Here is a 26,849-nt window from a genome sequence, read left to right as displayed (position 1 = left end):
TCGTCGGGCATCAAGGCAGGATACACCCTGGACGGAGTGCCAACCCATCGCAGGGCACACACACACTCTCATTCACTCACACAATCACACACTACGGACAATTTTCCAGAGATGCCAATCAACCTACCATGCATGTCTTTGGACCGGGGGAGGAAACCGGAGTACCCGGAGGAAACCTCCAAGGCACGGGGAGAACATGCAAACTACACACACACAAGGCGGAGGCGGGAATCAAACCCCCAACCCTGGAGGTGTGAGGTGAACGTGCTAACCACTAAGCCACTCTTAGAATGAAACTCTTCTTTACTCCTCCTCACTACTCCTAACACTTTTTGACCTTCTGAGCTCCTTTAAGGTTTAAGATGCTTAATGAAGAACTTTTATCGTTACTGGGATCTTCTCTTTTCTCATTTTAAGACGAAATGCCCACATTTCTTGTAATTTTCCTGGACACTAGGAGAAACTCTATACACTAAGAATTTCATGAATACGGGCCCTGATCTTCAGCTGTCTTGATGAAGACACATCTAGAATGACCTATTAAGCAGAATTGAATAGTTAAATATTCTGTTCATAATCCTCCGATCATGCACAGATTATTATCGGATTATTATTAAACACCTCCTCGCTTGTAAAATAACTCACTGAATATAAGATGAAATGCTCATTAAACAATGCTCTTATAATGAGTTAGTTAACTGGTTAATTAATAATTGATTAGTTTGCAGTGCTCTGTTTATTGTAACATAATTCCATAAATGTTATTACATGTTAAACACATCGTATCTTATCTTCTTTTGTGTAAACACACTGTTGCCATGGATACTGACAGGAACGCCGGGGTTTGACCTGCGTTGTCATGGTGACACTTAAATTACGCATCCGTGATCGAAAACAAGTGTATAATTTACAAAATAAATAAATAAATAAATAAAAATGCAGTAACATGTAACATAAAGTGTTAAAACACGAATTCTAGCATGCGCTCCATACGTTAAGATATAAACCCTGGAAGAAAGGTTTTTTTTTTTTTTTTCAAGATATTTTTTCAAACTGTTTTTAAAGTACCAGGTAAAGTGAAGCAAATGTTTTTTATTTATTATTATAATTTATTATTATTATTATTATTAGTATTATTTTATTAATATATTTATTTGTTTGTTATTATTAACCATTAATTAATTAATTAATGTATTTTATTATTTTAAGTATTTAATTATTTAGTTATTCTATTATAATATTATTATTATTATATTTATTTTTATTCTTTTCATTATTATTATTATTATTATTATTATTATTATTATTATTATTATTATATTTATTTTTATTCTTTTCATTATTATTATTATTATTATTATATTTATTTTTATTCTTTTCATTATTATTATTATTATTATTATTATTATATTTCTTTTTATTCTTTTCATTATTATTATTATTATTATATTTATTTTTTATTCTTTTCATTATTATTAGAGCCAAACAGCAATTCATTCTGGTTTTATTGAAGTAGCCGCTGATTGGACGCCTGTCCGTGGTGGGCGGGGTCTAAGTTGTGGTTGCCATCGTAACCAAACACCTCCTGCGACCTCAATTCTAAAGTAATGTTTTACGTTTTTTTTTAATTAGATGCTGTTTTTTTCAAGTCTAAACGTTTTAAACAATAAGAGTGCGTTTCATATTTTGCTTTTAAGGTGTGGGCTAACCGTAAATGTATTCTACTTCCGGTACATTGAACCCGCCTTTTTCCAAATCCGATTGGTTCGTGGGGGATATTTTCTGTGCTCGGATTGGTCAGTCCAAATCGATCGGCTCCGTATCGTGGAATCCGGACGCAGGAGGCGGGACGTTTCTCTAAGCCAATGAGCTGAGCGGGGGCTCGTGCGCGTTGTGTACGTTCTCTCGCTCGTCTATTTATAGAAGCCCACAATCGGGGGCCACGTGACACGGGAGTGACGTCACTAATGTTGTCGTCGGTCGGAGGAGCCGCAAACATGGAGGAGGAGAGAGAGAGAGAGCGAGAGAGAGAGAGAGAGAGAGAGAGAGAGAGAGAGAGTTTGTGTCCGGGAAAAAAAATATCTTCTACTTTTTCTCTTTTAACCAAAAAGCTGTAAATGAGGAAGAAAGCGCGTGAAGGCAGGAAACAGGAAATAAAAGTGTGCACGAGCTTCGGCAAGATCAAAGAGTCTAAAGGTAAACAAGACGTTTGTGATCCTAATGACAGCTTTATATATTAATGTTTACATTTATTTACATTTACGGCTTAAAGACAACTCCTGCTTCTGATCTGATGAGCGCACAAAGTCGGCTTGATTTATTTACTTATTTATTTTGCAGCTTTATTTCCTCCTTTATTTATTTTTTGCCTTTTTAATGTTCAAGAGCTTGTTGTTGTTGTTGTTGTTGTTTACCGACCATTTTTTAAACTGACATCTGCGTTTTGTAAGTTTGATCCTTCACCTGCGACCTGAACTGTTGGACATTATAACGCGTTATAACGTGTGTGCTGTTATGTCTCATCTCTCGCTCTCTCTCTCTCTCTTTCTCTCTCTCTCTCTCTCTCTCTCTCACACACACACACACACACACACACACACACACACACACACACACACACACGATGTGGGGATGATGTGTCACTGTATAATGTTAATCATATGTGTTCTAATCTTCTCTCATCCTCCTTGTCATGTCCCCATCATGATGATGATGATGATGATGATGATGATTTTCCTCTAATCACGTCTCCTGTCATCCCTGTGAGAGACGTGGATACGATGAGCTCGACTGAGCCGTAAGGTTCAGACCTACAAATATCTGGAGGATCATACGTACGATAGTCCACTCTCTCTGCGTACCTCGCGTACGTCCAGACGAACAAACCTCCTCATCGTCTCGAGGGCAGGTCCGAGCAGAGATGCTGTTCTCCGTCAGGTTTCCGTGGCGACGTGTGACGACACACAATTTTGTCTGAGAGAGGCACGGAAACGTTAAAGCGAACTTTCAGTCATCGTTATCTAGAAAGGTCTAGAAGATTCCGACACTACGTTAAACTTCTCTATAGGTTTGTGACAGATTTGTTGTCTAGGCGAAAGAAATTCGCATAAATTCGGACGTCGCCCGTAAACACGGAAATCGTTTCGTTTGTGTTTTGTTTAGAATCTTTGAGATTTAATGCTACACCGAGTCCACCGCGTGTCCCTCGGATGCGGACGACGTCCCGTGTGTGAGCATAAAATCCCAATGTTTGTTCACTTTGATATTTAAAGCTCGAATCGCACCGCGACGAGCCGAAGGTTACGGAAATGTTTGAAGTATAAAGTTAAGTATAAAGCAGAGTTACTGGAATTAATTTATTCTTTTAAATCTCATCTCTGTCATGTCATCTATCGTCTTATTTCATTATCGTGTCTCATGTCATGCATCATGTCTCGTGAAGTTTCAGGATTTTGTCTGTTTTCTCTGGGCTTCAGAACGTTGAGGAACTGAAGGAACGTCGGACCACGTGGCCCAGAGTCGCTCTCAGGAGTCGTTCATTTGTATTTGTGGCTTTATTGAGTTGCAGAGAATTGGGATAATGTTCATTCAGTCCGTGGTGTTGCTGTAACCGTGGCTACGATGTTGGAAAATGCGAAACACAAATCAGATACTGAAAGTTTGCCGGTGAAGACGACGCTGCAGACGTAACGCTCCACACCGAACTAGTTTTTAAGCGAATTCTGCGTCCACACACACAGCTAGCATTTCAGATCATTAATGTCGGGAGATTTCGGTGTTTGTGTGTAAAATACAGCAGTGTTTATGTGCGTCGTATCATACGAGATGAAGAAGGAGCAGCGTGTGATCTTCATCACGGATTGTTGGCAGTCGATGAATATGGAAGTCGCTCCTTATTCGCTAGTTCAAGGAATTCAGCGAAGTTAGTTTTTTTTTTTCTAAAGAAATGAAATATTAGCTTCTCTATAAAGATTATTAAATGAACCAATCATTAAATGTTGCAGTTTGTGTAAATTCCTCCAGCACACAGTTAACAATGTCTAGAGATAAAATCGTTATAGAAATAAATTGAATTGAACTGAACTGAGTTATTGGTGTGTGAGTTTGGATGTTTCAGTGTGTAGATGAGGGAAGTGGTTAAGGTGTTGGGCTACTGATCGGAAGGTCATGGGTTCGAACCCCAGGTCCACCAAACTGCCACTGCTGGGCCCCTGAGCAAGGCCCTTAACCCTCAGTTGCTCAGTTGTAAGTCACTCTGGATAAAGTTGTCTGCTAAATGCTGTAAATGTAGATGAACTCAGACTCGCGGCTCGGTGCTGATCGGGTCGTGTCTCTTTGGACGAGACAATGAACTTAGCTTGAACTTGGATTTCCTTTCGTTTAATGCAGGTTTTTTTATTTTATTACATTTTTTTTGGAGGAAATGTCAGGTATTCGCTCAGGTGTGTGTGTGTGTGTGGGGTTAGGGTTAGGGTTAGAGCACAAACTGAAAACTTGTCCAACAAGCTTGTCACACACACACACACACACACACACACACCTTCTCAGAGCCGTTAACTCCACCAGACCAGGTTTCTGTGACACGATCTTCTAAAAATGGGGCATGATTAAAGGGGCAGTCTGTAACTTTTAAAGCTGATCCTCAACCTATAATAATAATAATAATAATAATAATAATAATACAACTTCAGAATCACTTCGGGTTCTAATTTGGTTCCCGCTTATTTCAGTCTTCTATTTAGACATTTTCTGGCCCTGAAATTAGCTCCACCCTCTGCTGTTTCTCACTGTCGCTTTCTGCAAAAAGAAAACTCACCTTATGTGCTTCTCATTTTAGTATGTTTTTGTCTGATTTTTTTTTCACTTCTTAGCTCCTCCCTCTGAGCATGAGAGGAAAGGAATCGACCAATAGGAGGCTGCGCTCACTTTAAAGCTACTTCCCCTGAAATATCAACGATTATGGTGCTGATCCAATGCTGCTGTTCCTGGTACCTTTAGTTGTTGTGATGTCCGAGGGAGGTGTTGCTCCTGGTGCTGTTAGTTAATGTTAGAGGGGTAGAGAGGGGTGTGTGGGGAGGGGGGCAGAGGGTGGGTTAGGGTTAGAGAGAGAGAGAGAGAGAGATATGGTTTAGAGAGAGAGAGAGAGAGAGAGAGAGATGAGGAATGCAGCAGTGTGGGTGAACCTGAATATTTTGAAGCATCATGCTCAGAGAACCAGATGTTACTTGGCAGTGTGGTATGTTGACCTGTAACCCTATGATGAACCACCCACTTTTTAACTCAGCATTTCCAGGCTTTTGTGATAAACACTCCTGTGTGTGTGTGTGTCAGGGTGGTGTTCACCAGGATGTTTGTGATATGACACAGCTTCAGGTGTGAGTGTGTATTGTGTGTGTGTGTGTGGTATGTGTATGTATTGTGTGTGTGTTTGTGTATGTCAGAGTGGTGCTCAGCAGCCCGTTCATGATATCACACAGCTTCAGGTGTGTATGTGTGTGTAGTATGTGTATGTATTGTGTGTGTAGTATGTGTGTATGTGTGTGTAGTATGTGTATGTATTGTGTGTGTAGTATGTGTGTATGTGTGTTTAGTATGTGTATGCATCGTGTGTTTAGTATGTGTATGCATTGTGTGTTTAGTATGTGTGTTTTTAGTATGTGTATGCATTGTGTGTTTAGTATGTGTGTGTGTGTTTAGTATGTGTATGCATCGTGTGTTTAGTATGTGTATGCATTGTGTATGCATTGTGTGTTTAGTATGTGTGTGTGTGTTTAGTATGTGTATGCATTGTGTGTTTAGTATGTGTGTGTGTTTAGTATGTGTATGCATTGTGTGTTTAGTATGTGTGTGTGTGTGTTTAGTATGTGTATGCATTGTGTGTTTAGTATGTGTGTGTGTGTTTAGTATGTGTATGCATCATGTGTTTAGTATGTGTATGCATTGTGTGTTTAGTATGTGTGTGTGTGTGTGTGTTTAGTATGTGTATGCATTGTGTGTTTAGTATGTGTGTGTGTGTTTAGTGTGTGTGTGTGTGTTTAGTATGTGTATGCATTGTGTGTGTGGGTGTAGTATGTGTATGTATTGTGTGTGTGTGTGTGTGTGTGTGTAGTATGTGTCTGTATTGTGTGTGTGTGTGTGTGTGTAGTATGTGTATGTATTGTGTGTGGGTGTGTGTGTGTAGTATGTGTGTGTGTGTTTAGTATGTGTATGCATTGTGTGTGTGGGTGTAGTATGCATTGTGTGTGTAGTATGTGTATGTAGTGTGTATGTGTGTTTAGTATGTGTATGCATTGTGTGTGTAGTATGTGTATGCATTTTGAGTGTATGTCAGGGTGTGTGTAGTGTGTGTATGTATTGTGTGTGTGTACAGTGTGCAGTGTGTGTGTGTGTGTATGTGTAGTGTGTGTGTAGGTGTATGTGTAGTGTGTGTAAGTATAGTGTGTGTGTGTTTAGTGTGTGTATGTGTGTAGTGTCTGTAAGTATAGTGTGTGTGTATGTTTGTGTAGTATGTGTTTGTGTAGTATGTGTAGTGTGTGTATGTGTAGTGTTTAGTGTGTGTGTATGTGTAGTGTGTGTAAGTATAGTGTGTGTATGTGTATGTGTAGTGTGTGTGTATTGTGTGTAGTGTGTGTAAGTATAGTGTGTGTGTGTGTGTTTATGTGTTGTGTGTGTGTATGTATTGTGTGTGTATGTGTGTGTAGTGTGTGTAAGTATAGTGTGTGTTTGTAGTGTGTATAAGTATAGTGTGTGTGTGTATGTGTAGTGTGTGTATTGTCTGTAAGTATAGTGTGTGTTTATGTTAATGTGTAGTGTGTGTGTATGTAGTGTGTGTGTGTAGTGTGTGTATGTATAGTGTGTGTGTATATGTTTAGTGTATGTAGTGTGTGTGTGTTGTGTGTATGTCAGGGTGGTGTTCAGCAGCTTTAGTTGTGAGCTGTAATTAAATCTGGGTGCAGCATTAAGACTAATTAATGGGAGGAAACTAAAATGTTCCCCGACACTGACAGTGTGTGAGAACCTGAGCAGCTCCTGACTCATTCACACACGCCACTTATTTTAGGATTAGTTTCTTTATTTCATTTGTAGGAAGATTCACCCTTTTCCCACCTGGACTGCAGATGATCTGGGATTCGTTCCAAACCCGGGCTGCAATACGTGAAGGAAAAATACGAGAAGATTTATTTTAAAATGAGTTTTTTCTCCTGAACCTCAGCATCTGATCAGATCGAAGAAATGAACGTAAAATCAGACAAATGTTTAAAAATCTTTTTTTTTCCCGAGACGCGTCGAACCCTTCATCGGTTCACGTGTGTGAAACATGAGTACAGCTCTCGGGGCACGTCATGACGTACGTGTCTCACTGCCAGGAGGAAAAAAGAAGAATCCTGTGCTTGTGATTTCACAGATTCGTCTCGTTTTACACAAAAAAACACACACAAAATAAATTCTGTGAAATCCTGGAGGGACTGGAAAACTTCCCGGAAAGTTCCAGGACATCCTTTAAACATCCCTCAAAATAATAAAGAATCCAATATAATGTTCAAACAATTTTGAGTTTGATCAAATCTGTGAGATGGCAGAAGACTTGAACTCCTTTGGTCTCCTGTGAGATTCAGTTGAGACTCAAAATATTTGATACGAAATCTGTTAATGAATCCAGTTTCTTTTTAAAACCATGTTGTTGTTACATTAGACAGGGTAAGATGTTTATTAGTAACAGCTGTGCAAGATGTTTTCTTCTTCTGCATCCTCTGTAGACAGAACCTCAGACTCCAGCTGTTTATGTGTGTGTGAGTATAGTGTGTGTGTGTGTGTGAAGTGTGTATAAGTATAGTGTGTGTGTGTGAGAGTATTGTGTGTGTGTGTAGTGTGTGTGAGAGAGTATTGTGTGTGTGTGTGTGAAGTGTGTATAAGTATAGTGTGTGTGTGTGTGTGTGTGTGAGAGTATTGTGTGTGTGTGTAGTGTGTGTGTGAGAGTATTGTGTGTGTGTGTAGTGTGTGTGAGAGAGTATTGTGTGTGTGTGTAGTGTGTGTGAGAGAGTATTGTGTGTGTGTGTGTGTAGTGTCTGTAAGTATGGTGTATGTGTAGTGTGTGTATAGTGTGTGTAGTGTTTGTAAGTATGGTGTGTGTGTAATGTGTGTAAGTATGGTGTGTGTGTGTGTAGTGTGTGTAGTGTCTGTAAGTATGGTGTGTGTAGTATGTGTAGTGTGTGTGTAGTGTCTGTAAGTATGGTGTGTGTGTAGTGTGTGTGTATAGTGTGTGTGTGTGAGAGAGAGAGTATTGTGTGTGTGTGTGTAGTGTCTAAGTATGGTGTATGTGTAGTGTGTGTAAGTATGGTGTGTGTGTAATGTGTGTAAGTATGGTGTGTGTGTGTAGTGTGTGTAGTGTCTGTAAGTATGGTGTGTGTAGTATGTGTAGTGTGTGTGTGTAGTGTGTGTAAGTATTGTGTGTGTGTGTGTGTGTGAGTGAGAGAGTATTGTGTGTGTGTGTAGTGTCTGTAAATATGGTGTGTGTGTAGTGTGTGTGTATAGTGTGTGTGTGAGAGAGAGAGTATTGTGTGTGTGTGTGTAGTGTCTGTAAGTATGGTGTATGTGTAGTGTGTGTATAGTGTGTGTGTGTGTAGTATGTGTAGTGTGTGTATGTGTAGTGTGTAGTGTGTGTGTCAGTATAGTGTGTGTGTGTGTGTGAGAGAGAGAGAGAATATTGTGTGTGTGTGTAGTGTCTGTAAGTATGGTGTATGTGTAGTGTGTGTGTAGTGTGTGTGTAAGTATGGTGTGTGTAGTGTGTGTAAGTATAGTGTGTGTGTGTATGTGTAGTGTGTGTGTAGTGTGTGTAAGTATAGTGTGTGTGTGTGTGTAGTGTGTATGTATTGTGTGTAAGTATAGTGTGTAAGTATAGTGTGTGTATGTGTGTGTAGTGTGTGTAAGTATGGTGTGTGTGTAGTGTGTGTAAGTATGGTGTGTGTGTAGTGTGTGTAGTGTCGGTAAGTATGGTGTGTGTAGTGTGTGTAAGTATAGTGTGTGTGTAGTATGTGTAGTGTGTATGTGTAGTGTGTGTGTAGTGTGTGTATGTATAGTGTGTGTGTAGTGTGTGTGTAAGTATAGTGTGTGTGTAAGTATAGTGTGTGTGTAGTATGTGTGCGTGTAGTGTGTGTGTAGTGTGTGTATGTATTGTTTGTGTAGTGTGTGTAAGTATTGTGTGTGTGTGTATGTGTATGTGAAGTGTGTGTGTGTATGTATAGTGTGTGTAGTGTGTGTGTGTAAGTATATAGTGTGTGTGTGTAGTGTGTGTAAGTATAGTGTGTGTGTGTGTATGTGTATGTGAAGTGTGTGTGTGTAGTGTGTGTAAGTATAGTGTGTAGTGTGTGTGTAGTGTGTGTAAGTATAGTGTGTGTGTGTATGTGTATGTGTATGTGAAGTGTGTGTAGTGTGTGTAAGTATAGTGTGTAGTGTGTGTGTAGTGTGTGTAAGTATAGTGTGTGTGTGTGTAGTGTGTGTAAGTATAGTGTGTGTGTGTGTGTGTGTGTGTGTAGTAAGTGTAGTGTGTGTGTTTTTTCCTCTGCGTCGTCTGTAGACAGAACTTCAGACTCCAGCTGTTTATGAAGCTGTAATGAGCGGTGGAGGAGGAAGAGGAGGTGGAGGAGGAGGAAGAGGAGGTGGAGGAGGAGGAAGAGGAGGAGGAGGAGCTCAGGATCATCAGGTTTGACTGAACTGTAGAGGATCGAGCAGTGTGTGGAGTCTGAAAACACTCGTGTGTGTGACTCGTCAGTGAGAATCAGACTTTACATTAGAACAGGAGTTTGTCTGAGGCTCTAATTCTGACTTTTGGTGTAACACAAACTATAAACTGTGACGATCATTAACACTTTATTGACGATCATTAACACTTTATTGACAATCATTAACACGTTATTGACGATCACCAACACTTTATTGACGATCATTAACACTTTATTGACGATCATTAACACTTTATTGACGATCATTGACACTATTGACGATCATTAACACTTTATTGACGATCATTGACACTATTGACGATCATTAACACTTTATTGACGATCATTGACACGTTATTGACGATCATTGACACGTTATTGACGGTCATTAACACGTTATTGATGGTCATTAAAACGTTATTGGCGATCATCAACACGTTATTAACGATCATCAACACGTTATTGACGATCATCAACACGTTATTAACGATCATCAACACGTTATTAACGATCATCAACACGTTATTGACGATCATCAACACGTTATTGACGATCATCAACACGTTATTGACGATCATCAACACGTTATTAACGATCATCAACACGTTATCGCTGATCATTAACACGTTATCGCTGATCATTAACACGTTATCGCTGATCATTAACACGTTATTGACGATCATTAACACGTTATTGACGATCAACACGTTATTGACGATCAACACGTTATTGACGATCAACACGTTATTGATGATCATTAACACGTTATTGACGATCATTAACACTTTGTTGTGTAAGCACAGCGTTTATCACAGTGACGAGTCAGTAAGCGTATGTCAACTCGTGCATGATCTATGTATAGATATTTACAGATATTTACACGTCCTGCTTGCCGTCTAGACGTCGTCCCCGTCACACCAGCTCTCCGGTTACTTTGTGTGTGTGTGTGTGTGTGTGTGTGTGTGTGTGTGTGTGAGAGAGAGAGACAGCAGGAAATTCAGGTTATGGAGCTGCTATAATTGCGAGTAGTAACTTTCAGCTTTTCTTGTGACCAGAAGGTGTGAAAGACCTCGAGTTGAGCAGAAGGAGTTTTTTTTTTTAAACTCGTGTCTGATTTCTAATTAAACATCACCAATTAAAAACAACGCAGGTCTTCTGTTGGTCAGGATCGCTAGCTAGCCTGCGAACGCTAGTGGAGACGCTCAGATGTTCAGACAATCACAATCCCAGAACGCATCACGGTGACACCGTTATCAGTTCACTAGCTGTCTGTTCATCACTCGCTGTATCGCTCCGGATCACCTGCAGTAACGTTCTGATGGACGCCAGGATTGTGTTTGATGATTTGTTTGGAGATTAAAGCAGGTTTTTTAATGCTAGCGATAAAGCACATGCTGCCCTCCCCCCACCCTTCCTGCCTAATGTACCTCGACTCACATCAGGACGCCTGAAAGGTAGATTTACTGAGTACGGTTTGGTTGTGTGGAGCATCAGCAAGCCAGGAAACAGAGAAGGAAGCAAAAGAACAAAGTTTATGCTGTTTAGAGATGATTAATGCAGAAGTTAGTGTAAACTTGGACATCCATGACCATTCCATAGAGAAATTTATGGTGTGTGTGTGTGTGTGTGTGTGTGTGTGTGTGTGTGTGTGTGTGTGTGTGTGTGTGTGTGTGGAGCTCTGTGTTTTCTATAAAAAGTCATAGTATTTGTCCTGTTTTGCTGTGGTGAAATGCAGGACAGTGCAGTGGTGTGTGTGTGTGTGTGTGTGTGTGTGTGTGTGTGTGTGTGTGTGTGTGTGTGTGTGTGTGTGTGTGTGTGTTTGCACTGCAGACTTTACAGACTCAGGGGACTGGTGAAGGACACTCTCTCATTCTCTCTCTCTCTCTCTCTCTCTCTCTCTCTCTCTCTCTCTCTCTCTCTCTCTCTCTCTCTCTCTTTCTCTCTCTCTCTCTGTCTCTCTGAGTTGCTTCTTCATCCTGCAGTGGATGTCCTGGTTGCTAAGCAGCAGCGGTCACCTGGTAGAGAGACATCATGTCCCACTTTACTCCCCCAAGCTGTATTGTCCATGTCCCCACACACACACACACACACACACACACACACACACTTCCCTTGTGGCGTCCTGCTGTGCAGCGTGAGGTCAAACAGCAGCAGCTCTTCAAAGTGGCGCTCTATTTTAATCATGGCTTGTACGTCATTAGGATAGCGCTGGCCCGAGGTTTCCGGCCGGACCGAGCGGCGCTCAGACATTTCTTATACAGTTTACAATACGGTATTAGCAACCAGACATCCCATAATTCATGTGAACAGTTTTTCACTATCCAGCCTGCAGGGTTGTGCTTAAAACTGCATGGAGCCAAATATAACATTACATTCAGCTAAAACCTCTCATTATCACACACGCACGCACACACACACACACACACACACACACACACACACGCACACACATATGTACGCACACACAGTATAATTAATAAACATGTTATTACTAGTCCTGTTATTAACACATATGCTCTTTATAGCCATGTTATTAAAGGTCACGTTATTAATATTGTTATTAAAGGTCATGTTATAAATATTGTTATTAAAGGTCATGTTGTTACTAGTCACTTTAACCTTTAGTCATGTTGTTATTAATAGTCATTTATTCATATTGATGCTCTCTATTATCCTGTCAGTAATATTACGTTCTCTAATATTCTACAAAATGATCTGTTTATGTCATTAACAGCATTTATTAATATTCATATTCGTTATGTATAGTCATTGTACTAGGTCTGTTCTGGCTCTGTGGTTCTTAAACAGAGTTCCAGAACTACTGTGTGGTTCCTGTTCACGAGAGTACTGGAACTGTGTGGTTCCTGTTCACGAGAGTACTGGAACTGTGTGGTTCCTGATCAGGAAAGTTTTGGAACTGTGTGGTTCCTGTTCTGGAATTGCATATTTTCCGGTTCAGGAGAGTTCCAGATTTGTGTGGTTCCTGTTCAGGAGAGCTCTGGAAGTGTGTGGTTAATGTTCTTAAGAGTTCGGGAACTATGTGGTTCCTGATCAGGAGAGTTCTTGAACTGTGTGGTTAATGTTAAGGAGAGTTCTGGAACTGGGTGGTTCCTGCTCAGGAGAGTTCTTAAATTGTGCGTTTCCTGTTCAGGAAACTCAGGAACTGTGTGATTATTGTTCTTGAACTGTGTGAACTGTGTGGTTCAGGAACTGTGTGATTATTGTTCTTGAACTGTGTGAACTGTGTGGTTCAGGAACTGTGTGATTATTGTTCTTGAGAGTTCAGGATCTATTTTGTTTTTGTTCAGGAGAGTTCTGGATCTGTGTGGCTTCCACATTCAGGAGAGTTCCAAAACTGCGTGGTTCCTGTTCAGGAGAGCTCTAGAACCGTGGGAGTTCTGGAACTGTGTGTTTCTTGTTCTGTAGTGTTCAGAGTTTATTTTTCTTGAATAGAAGCGATAGTAAACTGAGCAGTTTTGGCACCCTTTCTTCTCTCAGAAGGTTCTGGAACACAGCTGTGCGAACACTACACACTACTGTTTAGCAATTTAGAAAGTTAATGTCGGGTATCTTAGCATTTACCAGCCTGGTTACCATGACAACAGGCCACTGTTTGTGACCATAGTTACCATGTATTTTATCATGCTATTTTTTTTCATCATTGCAGTATTTTACATGTATTTTTAGACGTAGCCATGGAGAATCTGGAGCTCACATCAATTACAAAAAAAAAAATAAAAATAAAAATCCATCTTTGAACCTCGTTTCCTCCCGAGACGTGAGCAGATGTGATATTTACGCTGATTCTCCTTAGATTATCTTTCTATAGATACAGAACAAAAATCCACCGTGTGAAGTTGCAACTGATGCAGTCAGCATTTCTGTTACTGCCTCAGGAATTTAAAACACTGCCTCGTGCTGCGTCGTTGCTCTGGCGCTGTTGTTTAGAACGGCGTGCAATTGTCCATCTGGATGCTGCTTCTCTGAGTCACTCCATCTACAGACCCACCGCAGACGCCAAACGTCCCTCCTACTGCGTCACTGTCCGTCATTTAACACAGAGCGCGACGTGAAGCAGACATGGACTGACAGACACACATGCTCATCTCCCACTTTCACACCTGCCGAGTTCTCTCACAGTTTGAAGATCGATCCTAGTCTTAATCTAAAAAATAACAGCTTAGACATGATCAGAAATGATTAGTTTTTAATTAATTGCACCTTAGAAATAAATGATGTTATCGGAACTGTGTGCGCTTTTACATGACAGGAAGACCGAAATATTACAAACTTTGTTTAAAGAAAAGAAAAGTCAGCGATTCGTTTGGGATCCGAAGAGTTGACTCAGATGGGTTAGTTGAGTCAAATAATTTGGCTCACTGAAACGCACTCTGTAAACTCAATAATTATTGCTTTATATACATATTAAAACAATTTGTTTGTACTGAATGCACTTTCACACCATAGTAGGATTGCTCCCTTAAATGTCAGTGAATCGTTTGGCATCCGAAGGAGTCCATTCAGATTGGTGATCCGAGTCAAATGATTTGACTCGCTGAATCCCACTCAATAAACAATAATTGTTGCACCTTTCAAATATATGAACATGTTAAAGGGGGTATTGTCTCTCTTAGATAAGTTGTTTGTGATCTGAACAGTTGACTCAGATTGGTGAGTTGAGTCAATAAATTTGACTCACTGAAATACACACTGTAAGCTCAATTATTATTGCTTTATATAAATATTAAAACAATTTGTTTATACTGCATGCACTTTCACATGACAGTAGTATTGTTGCCCTAAACGTTAGTGCTGTATAGAAAAATGTCAGTGAATCGTTTGGCAGCTGAAAGAGTCGATTTATATTGGTGAGCTGAGTCAAATGATTTGACTCACTGAAAGTCGCTCGATAAACAATAAATGTCTTTTAAATGTATGGACAGGTGTTATGAACATATGTTGAAGGGGGAATCTCTCTCAGATTAGTTGTTTGGGATCTGAAAAAGTAAAAAAAAAAAAGAGATATCAACGAGTCGTTTGGGATTTGATGAGTCGACTCAGATTGGTAAGATGATCTGACTCGCTGAACAAGGCGGAATTCCCTTTGCTTGTGTAAACACGGAACAACAACATTAAGTGTCCTTTACTCAGCTAGTTTAATTACAGCGTAGACATGGCAGCGATCCTGCAGACATCTGTTCAGAGTAGAAAAAATTTAGAAGTGTATTCGGAAGAGCATTTTATTTTTGGAAGCGGAAATGTAAAGAGTCTGTAATTTTCGATCGACGAGATTTATTTTATTGTACTTTTACTTTATTATGTGTGTTTACCTTTTGTCAGCGATGTTTGCGAACATTGTGAATACACTCGGTGGTTTTTAATGAAGAAAACTCTATCAGCTGTCACAGATTTCATGATCAGGAAAGAGAAAAGGAAACTGTGGCGTGGTGCCGTCTGTAATTAGCAGTTGTGAAAATGGTGTTGTTTTTTTTCCAGGTCGTGCAGATTTCCAGCGTCGCAGTGGAACTGATCTTATGGGGTTTCTAGCTGTGAATTAGTGTTGTGTGGATTTTGTGGATTTCCTGTCGATTTTCTTACGGTCGTCTCTTTCCTACATCACGTCTTCCTGTTTCTTCTCGTAACTGTAGACGAACACGAGCGTGTTCATGAAAATAACAGACTTCACTCACGTACTTTTGATGTATTCTCTCCAAACCATGAGGAAATGGGTGAGATTAATATAACGTCATCTCGATGTTCTGATTTAAAACATTTCTTTTTTTTTCTTCTTCAATTTTTAACTTTTTTAATTCACTTTCATTTTTTAGTTGTAAATATCATAAATATAACTAGATTTGTAAAGTTCGTCACGCCAAACTTTGATGTTGGCTTTGACGGTGCAAGTATTCGCAAATGCTGGTGCTTTTTGGAGGCAAGTGGACATATGGGTCAGTGTTACTTTTGGAGGCAAGTGGACATAAAGATAGGATGCCAAAACATTTGGAGGCAAGTGGAGACGAGCATGTGACGTCATCAGAATACTCCTGAGGAAGTTCCTCGCATCGTGCTGAGTGTTTTGATATATGAAATGTCCATGTTGTGCTAATTTTTGATTTTGCTTATTTTGGGGGCGGGGCTGCACGTGACATCACGTGGTGTTGAGTGCCGTCATCAGAATACACGTGAGGAAGTTCCCCTCATTGTTCTGAGTGTTTTGATATGTCCATGTTGTAAAAAGTTTTTTGATTTTGCATATTTTGGGGGCGGAGCTGCGGCACAACCGAAAGGCCAGTCGGTACACCAATGTAAAACTTTGTTCAGAGTATCACCCTAAAGGAGCTGGTCGAGTTTGGTGTAGATAGTTTGAAAGCTTGCTAAGTTATAAACCTACAAAATTTATAATGGGAGTCTATGGGGAAAAAGGCCACTTTGAGACCCGGTACCGGAAGTACTGGTACTTGGATCGCTTAGAAAAGTAACAGCAACAAACTTCAGACCAGGAACTACAACATATCCGAGTTTGGTGCATGTGGCTCGAAAGCTCTAGGAGGAGTTACTCTTGATACATTTTTGTCTAAGCTTAAATATGAAAACAGAATGTTGGCTTCTACAAAGTGACATAATAACTTATTTAATAACTTATCTACTCCAGCATTCCCATTTCCCAGAATTCCCACATTCCTATATTCCCAGTTAAATATGTTCTCAGTTCCCCAAGTTCCAGTGCATTCTGTTTTCCTTTCAGTACATTTTCATCACAGTTTCATCTAATTCCTAATTCTGAAAGTTCCCAGTTCCGGTACTGTATGTACTCGGTTCGTTAAGTTCCCACTTGTCTTTATGTCCATGTTTCCTGTTCCTTGCATTCCCAGTTTCCTTTAATTCCCAACTCTGTGTTCCCAAAATTCCCAGATCCCTGCACTATGTTTCCCGTTCCTATCTTTTGTTTGTTGTTCTTTATATTCCCAGTTCTCCATGTTCCCATTTCCCAGTATGCACAGTTCCAGATTTTTCCAGTTTCTTTAGTCCCAGTTTCAGTGGTCGCTGTGAACATGTTTAATGTTTTGGGAATATTCAAATATTTCCAAAAATCTTCAAAACTTGCACACACACACACTCACACACACACACACACTCACACTCACACTCACACTCACACACACACACACACACACACACACACACACACACACACACACACTCACACTCACACTCACACTCACACACACACACACACACACACACACACACACACTCACACACACACACTCGCACGCACGCACGCACGCGCGCGCACGCACACACACACACTCACACACACTCACACTCACACTCACACACACACACACACACTCACACACACTCACACTCACACACACTCACACACACTCACACACACACACACTCACACACACACACACACACACACACACACTCACACACACACACACACTCACACACACACACACACACACACTCACACACACACACTCACACACACACACACACACACACACACACACACACACACACACACACACACACACACACACACACACACTCACACACACACACACACTTTTCCTGAGACATTTTTCCAGTTTTGTAAAGTTTTCTAATCACCTCTCAGGTTCTTTGTAAATGTGAGAATAAACTAAATTGGATGTAAATCCATGAACAATGTGGAGTTATTTGTGACTCAGAGCAGTGGAAGTGGGAACACGAGGTTAGGAGGCAGTCGGTCAATAGCAGGAACTTCCCCGTTTTTAGAGCAGGAAGTATTGTGATTGAGCTGACATGAGGGATCCTGGAGGTACTTCCTCTCTCTCTCTCTCTCTCTCTCTCTCTCTCTCTCTCTCTCTCTCTCTCTCTCTCGCTCTCTCTCTCTCTCTCTCTCACTGTGTGTGCATGTGTGTGAGTGTGTGTGCAGTTACACACTGTGTCCAGCAGGTGAGGACAGAGGACACAGAGAGTCTTGAGGCTTTCCTGCTGTACTCACTGCACCTTCACATGTTTAGAGCAGGAAGCACCGGTGAAAAGGAAGATGTTCACTTATAAACAGAGAAGCAGCAGAAATGATTTGTTCTGTAGATGATTTCTAATCTTCTCAAACTACCCCAAGTTCCCATATCCCTTTAATCACAGTTCTGTATGTTCCCTGTGTTCCCATTTGTCTGTGCTTACTGTTCCTCAAATTCCCAGTTTCCTGTGCACTCAGTTTCCAGTGTTCCCATTATGTTCAGTATGTTCCTTGTTCTCTGTGTTTCAAATATCACAGTTCCAAATGTTCCCTGTTTTATATTTATCCGGTTCTCTGTTCCCAGTGTTCTCACATCCCTGACTTCCACAAATTCAAATTCTCTGTTACTAATTCCTACATTTCCAGTCCTCAGTATCACTAATGCCAGAAGTTCCCAGTTTCTTATGTTACTAGTTCCTGAGATTATAGTCACAGCTCCCTGTGTTTTCAGTTCCTTTTGTTTCTACTTTCCACTTCCCTCTGTCCCCACTTCCCATTTCCCTATTTTTCCCAGTGCCCTGTGTTTCCATTTCCCTGTGTTCCCAGTTCTCAGTTCCCAGTGCTCCTACTTCCCAGTGCCCTGTGTTTTTATCTCCCTGTGTTCCTAATTCCCAGTATTTCCGGTTCTCAGTGTTCCAGGTTCCTTCTGTTTCCATTTCCCTGTGTTCTCAGTTTCCAGTGTTCCCGGTTTCCAGAGTTCTCAGTTCCCAGTGTTCCTGGTTCCCAGTGTTCCCAATTCCCAGTATTTCCGGGTTTTCAGTGTTCCCGGTTCCTTCTGTTTCTATTTCCCTGTGTTCCCAGTGTTCCTGGTTCCCTGTGTTCCCAGTTCCCAGTGTTCCTGGTTCCCATTGTTCCTGGTTCCCTGTGTTCCCAGTTCCCAGTGTTCCTGGTTCCCTGTGTTCCCAGTTCCCAGTGTTCCTGGTTCCCTGTGTTCCCAGTTCCCAGTGTTCCCGGTTCCCAGTGTTCCCAGTTCCCAGTGTTCCTGGTTCCCTGTGTTCCCAGTTCCCAGTGTTCCCAGTTCCCAGTGTTCCCAGTTCCCAGTGTTCCTGGTTCCCAGTGTTCCTGGTTCCCTGTGTTCCCAGTTCCCTGGGTTGTCCTTTCCCAGTGTTTCCAGTTCCCATTGTTCCTGGTTCCGTATGTGAATCTTTATGCCTTTATTATTACAGACATAATTATTAATAGTTTAATAATTATTAATTATTATTAGTTTTATTTTTTTTTCAGAAGATGTTTATTTTATTTTTTTTTTATCTACGTGACTCACTTCTTTCTCCTGAACTCTGTAAATAAACCCTGATGTTGATCTCAGGTCTTTTCTCATAAGAACAAGCAGCACATGAGGAGATGTAAATGTCAGAACTGTCTGTATCTTAATGTTTTATATACTGATATGTTTCTGGTCCGAGGCGGTTTTTTTTTCCTTCTGTACGTTTGGACCTTAAAGGGCTTTTCGGCGTCGACCGTTTAAAAGCGAGTGTCTACAAACGTCCCCCTCGTGACCATCCGGAGGCCGTCGGGAGTCTGGCGGGCAGCGTGGGTAATGTAGTACGTACAGGCGCTGCTAGGCAGCGTGGGTATTGTAGCGCGGCGGTCTCAGCAGAGAGCCGGGGCCGTGTGACTCATCCCATTAATGGATCTCTGGCTGCGTTTAGGCGGAGGTGAACCCGCTCCACCTCCTCAGTACAGACCGAGCCGCTGTCACTCCTCTCACTCTCACACCTGCCCAGTCGATCTGCTCCAGGACTCCCACTGTCTCCTGTCTCTCATCCACAAACACACAACAGTCCAACAGAATATCTGCTGCTGTGCTAAAGCTGCATGAGCTCAGAATGAAAGAGAAACGTGTGTGTGTGTGTGTGTGTGTGTGTGTGTGTGTGTGTGTGTGTGTGTGTGTGTGTGTGTGCTTTACCTTCCTCTCCGTTTCCGTCCTTATCATCCTGATGATTTTATTTTGTCTCTAATGAACTTTAGTTCATCTTCTTTGAACTGTAGGATCAGTCACTTAGCGCTGATGATTAAGTTGTTTTCCAGTTTTTGGTAGAATTCACATCACATCCTCAGCTGATGAATTGAGTGTTTGTTTGATCGAGTGTTTGTTTGTTTGTTTGTTTGTTTGGACCGATTTTGATTGCAAAAAAAAATAAAAATCACAAAATCTTGAACTTTCAGTTTCTTCTGTGTTTTTGCAGTGTGTGATCATCACAGCTGCTCTGCTCGGATCTGCCATCATGGGTGACGGCGAGGATCCGCTCTAGAACCCCTCGCCCTCCAGAGCGCGCACAAACACACACACACACACACACACACACACACACAGCCTCTGGAGATCATCCTCACCTGCCTAAGAAGGGACGTGTGGAGCCAGCGGACGTGAGATCCATGAATTCATCCAACACTCCAGGTGAGACTCTTTCAGCTGCTGGTCTCAGCTCACTTCATCTCGCAAACTGATCAGTGCTTCCAGTGGTTTACAGAATTCAAGTGAAGATTCAAACAAGGAGATCTCACGTATCCCCAGGAGATCCCTTTGACCCAGAGAAGATCCCTTAGACCTTGAGGAGATCCCTTAGGCCCTGAGGAGATCCCTTAGACCCTGAGGAGATCCCTTAGACCCTGAGGAGATCCCTTAGACCCTGAGGAGATCCCTTAGACCCTGAGAAGTTCCCTTAGACCCTGAGGAGATCCCTTAGACCCTGAGGAGATCCCTTAGACCCTGAGGAGATCCCTTAGACCCTGAGGAGATCCCTTAGACCCGAAGGAGATCCCTTAGACCCTGAGAAGATCCCTTAGACCCTGAGAAGATCCAATAAATCTCAAGGAGATTCTGTAGATCTCTAGGAGATCCCACAGATCTCAAGGAGATCCACAGCCACAGTGTTTTAAATAGGATAATGTAGAACCATAAATAACCAGAATTACAGCATAGGGTTAAAAATCTCAAAAAGAATTAAATAAATAAAACCGTCAGTGTCCTACAGCTCCATATTCACAGCTTTATTAATGTTGGATTGTTTTGGGTTTTTTTTGTGAGTGTGTGTATATGTGTGTGTATGTGTGTGTGCATAACTTAGTGAAATCAAAAGCACAAAAAGAATCTTGTAAACTCTTGTCCGTGTCCTTTAGGAAGGTTGTGAGCTCTCGTTTGATTGTGTTCATTTCTGCAGTCTCACGTTTCACGATGTTTCTGTCAGATCTTCGATGTCAGAGTTTATCTTGTAGAAACCAGATCATCACGTCTCTCCCTCACTAATTCCTCAGTAACGCACCGTAACCTCACGCCTGAGACGAGTCCAACGGTCCGAACGCCGGACTCTGATGTCCCAGAATGCAGCTCAGCAGTACGTCTGTGACATGAGAGCATGACGGAGGTGACGGACAGATTAAAGCGCCGCCGCATCGCCGACTGTAGGCAGAAATGAAAAGTGAGGGTTAAATCCCAGTGCAGCGATATCAGCCAGGGGAGCGGCATTGTGGGTAATATAGGAAAGGGGTGTGTGTGTGTGTGTGTAATAGAATTGTTTGTAAACATATCGTGGGTTTTAAAGAGTCGTGAACGCATCGTTTCAGCAGTATTAATAACATCTCGTCACTCGACCTTTCCTACTGCGTCTGTCCATTACTGATCCACTTGTTCATTCAACCACTCCAAACACACACACACACACACACACACACTCCTCTCCTCTGGTTTATAATTAGAAGTGGTGACGGCCGTGTAGACCTTTACTAACCTCCCGTCCCTTTGCTGACGTCGGTGAATGTCACTGTTTGCCGTGGCAACCTCGCTCTTCGCTCCTCCACTGCCCCGAGGGCTGTACGCTCATTGGACCACTCGCTCCAGCTGACGCCACTCGGGGTACTCGTGTGTGTGTTGGGGGTGTGTGTGTGTGTGTGTGTGTGTGTGTGTGTGTGTGTTGGGTAGGGGGGTGGGGAATGTGTGTGTGGGGTGTGTGTTTGTTGTTGCATGCACATAACATCAGGTCAGTTAAGGGTTGTGTATCAGCTTCATAATTATTGGCACCCTTGAGTAAATGTTAAAATTAAAATAATCTCACTTTTTTAACTTTATTAAAATTAAAACAAAATGTTTTTTTTTGGAAGAATAAAAAACTCATTAGGTCACAGATATTGGGTCAGTTTAATGAAGGAGGCGTGGCCTATGTATCTGTCAGTTTAATAATGGAGGCGTGGCCTATGTATCTGTCAGCTTAATGAAGGAGGCGTCACCTATGTATCTGTCAGTTTAATAATGGAGGCGTGGCCTATATATCTGTCAGTTTAATGAAGGAGGCGTGGCCTGTGTATCTGTCCGTTTAATGAAGGAGGCGTGGCCTGTGTATCTGTCATTCTAATGAAGGAGGCGTGGCTTCTGTATCTGTCAGTTTAATAAAGGAGGCGTGGCCTCTGTATCTGTCAGTTTAATAAAGGAGGCGTGGCCTATGTATCTGTCAGTTTAACGAAGGAGGCGTGGCCTATGTATCTGTCAGTTTAATGAAGGAGGCGTGGCCTGTGTATCTGTCAGTTTAACGAAGGAGGCGTGGCCTATGTATCTGTCAGTTTAATGAAGGAGGCGTGGCCTATGTATCTGTCAGTTTAATGAATGTATCTTTTTAATCCTGTCCAACATCGTTGCTCATCGTGTGACATGAAACAGACTGTGAAGAGCCGGTCACGTGATGAGGACGTCTGTTACGGCGTAAGAGTTCCCTGGTCTCCCATTCCTTTTGGTCTTGCCTCACTTCACCCTGAAGTGCGTACTTTCATGACGTCGTTAAGGATTTAACAGTCTATTACCAGTGGCAACAAAATATCATACAAAAACACACGTTTTTCACACGTTTTTCCACATTTCCTCACTGATAACAGAAAAAAAGTGCTGAGGGAAAAGAGCATCATTGTGTGTAGTACATTTGCATTTTCATGCATATTCATTGAGGATTTCTTCTTTATGTCAGTAAAAGCGTTATGAGTAAAAACTTATGAGTGAGAGTGTAAAGGACAGGGTGCACATACTTTTGGTCATATAGTATATATTGTTAAGGTTAAACTACTCCTGATGTCGACTGGTTTGTGCGATTCAGACAGAGAGCTTTGTAGATTGTGTCATGAAGGACCTACCGAATTGCGGAAAAGCAGAGCCACGAGTGAATTTTCCGAGTGAACGACCCGAGCGCCCGGCTGTAGCGAGAAGAAACAAGGAACTCGGAATTAAATTCGGATAAACTGCGAGTGACGGATGTGTTTGCAGAAGCGCTTTCGTTAGAGCACTGCAGGGAGCTCGGCTTCTCCTTCCAGGTAGCCGTCATTATGGGCCTGTGTTAATATTTGTATCGGGGAAATAAATAAGTAAAAGTGTGTGTGTGTGTGTGTGTGTGTGTGTTATCTGCCCAGGCAGAGCGATGCAGCTGGTGCTGTGCGGCAGATGACTCATCACCCTGCTCTGTTTGAGAAGAGAGAATCACTGTGCTTCCTGTGTGTGTGTGTGGGTGTGTGTGTGTGCATGTGTGTGTGCGTGTGTCTCAGCATATTAATCCACACTTGGGATGCAAGTTCTTCTGTCTATACTTTGATATGAGTCATCACATGATTAGAAAGCTTGCGCAAGTGTGTGTGTGTGTGTGTGTGTGTGTGTGTAAAACGCTGATAGGCGTCTTGATGAGGATGGTGTTTAACACGTGTCTTGTTCCCGTGCATTAAGACTCAGAGACGGTGTCGGAGATAAACACTGAGGGGAAAGAAGTTCACACCTCGCAGCCAGCTGACGCTTTCACTTCCTTTTTGACGACGTGTTCAGTAAAGACACACTTTATTTCTGGACCTGATTGTACATGCTAATTGGTGCTTGTGAACCTGAGAAGTGTGTTGTGTTGTGATGATCTGCGTTTTACTGATATGTGGTGGCCTATGAACCTGCACTGAGCGTGCAGTGTCAAGTGTCAAGTCTCACAGAAGGAGGCGTGGCCTATATGTTTTGCCAGCCAGTGTGGAGGAGGTGTGGCCTCTGTGTTTGTCAATCAGACTAAAGGAGGCGTGGCCTCTGTGTATGTCAGTCAGAGTAAATGAGGCGTGGCCTGTGTGTTTGTCGGTCAGAGTAAAGGAGGCGTGGCCTGTGCGTGTCAGAGTAAAGGAGGCGTGGCCTGTATGTTTGTTAGTCAGAATAAAGGAGGCGTGGCCTCTGTGTTTGTTAGTCAGAGTAAAGGAGGCGTGGCCTGTATGTTTGTCAGTCAGTAAAGGAGACGTGGCCTGTGTGTTTGTTAATCGGTAAAGGAGGCGTGGCCTGTGTGTTTGTTAGTCAGTAAAGGAGGCGTGGCCTGTGTGTTTGTTAACCAGTGAAGGAGGCGTGGCCTGTGTGTTTGTCAGTCAGAGTAAAGGAGGCGTGGCCTGTGTTTGTCAGTCAGAGTAAAGGAGGCGTGGCCTGTGTGTTTGTCGGTCAGAGTAAAGGAGGCGTGGCCTGTGCGTGTCAGAGTAAAGGAGGCGTGGCCTGTATGTTTGTTAGTCAGAATAAAGGAGGCGTGGCCTCTGTGTTTGTTAGTCAGAGTAAAGGAGGCGTGGCCTGTATGTTTGTCAGTCAGTAAAGGAGACGTGGCCTGTGTGTTTGTTAATCGGTAAAGGAGGCGTGGCCTGTGTGTTTGTTAGTCAGTAAAGGAGGCGTGGCCTGTGTGTTTGTTAACCAGTGAAGGAGGCGTGGCCTGTGTGTTTGTCAGTCAGAGTAAAGGAGGCGTGGCCTGTGTTTGTCAGTCAGAGTAAAGGAGGCATGGCATTTGTATCTGTCATGTCAGTGAAGAAGGTGTGGCCTCTGTATATTTGTCAGTGTCACTTCCAGTCTGTTAGTTCCAGGTAAGGAGGTGTGGCCTTTGTGCCAGTCATTACCAGGAGGAGTGGCCTATCACCTGATTAAATTAAATATCAACTCTGCATTAAACATCACACGTTCTCATTTCCATCAGTTTCTTCTACCCTAATGAGCTAATTAACCCGAGCGAACCAGGAGAAATCTCAGCTCAGTTCCTTTTTCTGAAATCAATAAGAAATGGAGAAATTAATTGGCAGATCTTCTTCTTCTTCTTCCTCTTCTTCTTGGACACTGTGTGGAACATAATGAATACTACTTTTTTCTTTTCTGGCTAAATTAAAACAGTGGGTTTGTCCCTCTGAGGATTTGGTACAGCAGTCAGAGTTATTTAGAGTGGGCGAGTACACACACACACACACACACACACACACACACACACACACACACACACACACACACACACTATAGTAATGTCTTTTTTGTTTTGCTGTTTGTGGACTTGTCCCTGTAGAGCTCATGGAGGAAGGCGAGGAACAGAACAGCGGCCCACAAAGTGCTGCCTTTAATCCAGATATTAATATATACTTATATTTCTTTCTACACTTTCCATTGTAAACATATTAAATACATCCAAGTGCTTCAGCGCTCGTCTGATGAAGGCTTTCCTCATGAGATCTGTGAGAAAACCCAGAGAGCTCTCTCTCCTCTCTCTCTCTCTCTCTCTCTCTCTCCTCTCTCTCTCCCTCTCTCTCTCTCTCTGTCATTCTCTCTCTCTCTCTCTCTCTCTCTCTCTCTCTCTCTCTCTCTCTCTCTCTCTCTCTCTTTATGTATTGTTTTGTAACTTTTAGCATGTAGCCTATATAAAGCCTATAAAGTTGGACAAGTGCTAGCTGTGCTTAGCATAGCTGTCACTATACTTAGCATGTATGTATCTACAGCCATTTTGACCTCCTGGCCTTTCAGACTGGATGCGACAGTGATGGCAGCAGATTCCTCTTGAATGTCATAGTGCAGAGTCAAAGTTACTTGACAGAACAATGAGCTGATCTTTTGGGTTTGATCACTTTAGGGGAGTACAGTAAACATCTAAAGTGAAGTTCTACACAAATATTAGACCTGTTATTAGATGTTCTGAAACCTTCTAAGGAAATAAAATGATCTGGGTTCTTCTAATGAAGTAAAGAGATTCAGGTTCTTCTGAGAAAATAAAGGCTCTGGAACCTTTGAACAAATAAGGAGCACAAACTTCCTGATCATACAAAATAGGCCAGGAACCTTTGAGGAGTTATAAAGATTAGAAATAATCTGAGGAAATGAAGGGAGATTGGCTAGAAATAATTCTGTACCCCTCCTGGAAGAATCCTGGAAGTTGTGGATAAATAAATAAAGTGTTTCTAATTCTTCTAAGAAAAATATCATATAGCGGAGCCTTCTAAGGAAATAAAAACTCTGGGAAATTTCTGAAACAATAAATATATACCAGGAAACCTGTGGAAAAAGAAAACATTGAGGATGTACAGACTCCAGGAAACTTTTAAGGAAATAAAGAGTCCAGGAACCGTGTGAGGAAATAAAGTGTCCAGAATCCTTATGAGGAAATAAAAAGTCTAGGAACCATGTGAGGAAATAGAGTCCAGGAACTTTGTGAAGAAATAGAGTCCAGGAACCGTGTGAGGAAATAAAGTGTCCAGGAACCGTGTGAGGAGAGACCAGGAACCGTGTGAGGAAAAAAGAGTCCAGAAACGTTATGAGGAAATAAAGAGTCCAGGAACCGTGTGAGGAAATAAAGTGTCCAGAATCCTTATGAGGAAATAAAAAGTCTAGGAACCATGTGAGGAAATAGAGTCCAGGAACTTTGTGAAGAAATAGAGTCCAGGAACCGTGTGAGGAAATAAAGTGTCCAGGAACCGTGTGAGGAGAGACCAGGAACCGTGTGAGGAAAAAAGAGTCCAGAAACGTTATGAGGAAATAAAGTGTCCAGGAACCGTGTGAGGAAATAAAGTGTCCAGAATCCTTATGAGGAAATAAAAAGTCTAGGAACCATGTGAGGAAATAGAGTCCAGGAACTTTGTGAAGAAATAAAGTGTCCAGGAACCGTGTGAGGAGAGACCAGGAACCGTGTGAGGAAAAAAGAGTCCAGAAACTTTATGAGGAAATAAAGAGTCCAGGAACTGTGTGAGGAAATAAAGAGTCCAGGAACTGTGTGAGGAAATAAAGTGTCCAGGAACCGTGTGAGGAAATAAAGTGTCCAGAAACTTTATGAGGAAATAAAAAGTCCAGGAACCGTGTGAGGAAATAAAGTGTCCAGGAACCGTGT

General features: G+C 41.9%; 1 protein-coding gene across 1 annotated transcript in view; it reads left to right on the top strand.

Moving 5' to 3' along the window:
* The first annotated feature begins 1,971 nt into the window (after positions 1–1,971).
* Positions 1,972–26,849, top strand: part of hdac5 (histone deacetylase 5) — a 94,550-nt gene continuing 69,672 nt past the window's right edge. The window contains exons 1-2 of the mRNA XM_060857201.1: positions 1,972–2,196; positions 19,929–20,140. Of these exons, the coding sequence (XP_060713184.1) occupies positions 20,119–20,140 (22 nt within the window). The 5' untranslated portion in view covers positions 1,972–2,196; positions 19,929–20,118. The remainder of the gene's footprint in view (positions 2,197–19,928; positions 20,141–26,849) is intronic.

Source organism: Tachysurus vachellii, chromosome 21 (genome assembly GCF_030014155.1).
Source record: "Tachysurus vachellii isolate PV-2020 chromosome 21, HZAU_Pvac_v1, whole genome shotgun sequence".
Classification (NCBI taxonomy): Eukaryota; Metazoa; Chordata; class Actinopteri; order Siluriformes; family Bagridae; genus Tachysurus; species Tachysurus vachellii.
The sequence above is the reverse complement of the archived record's forward strand: the minus strand, read 5'-3'. Positions and strand labels throughout refer to the sequence as shown.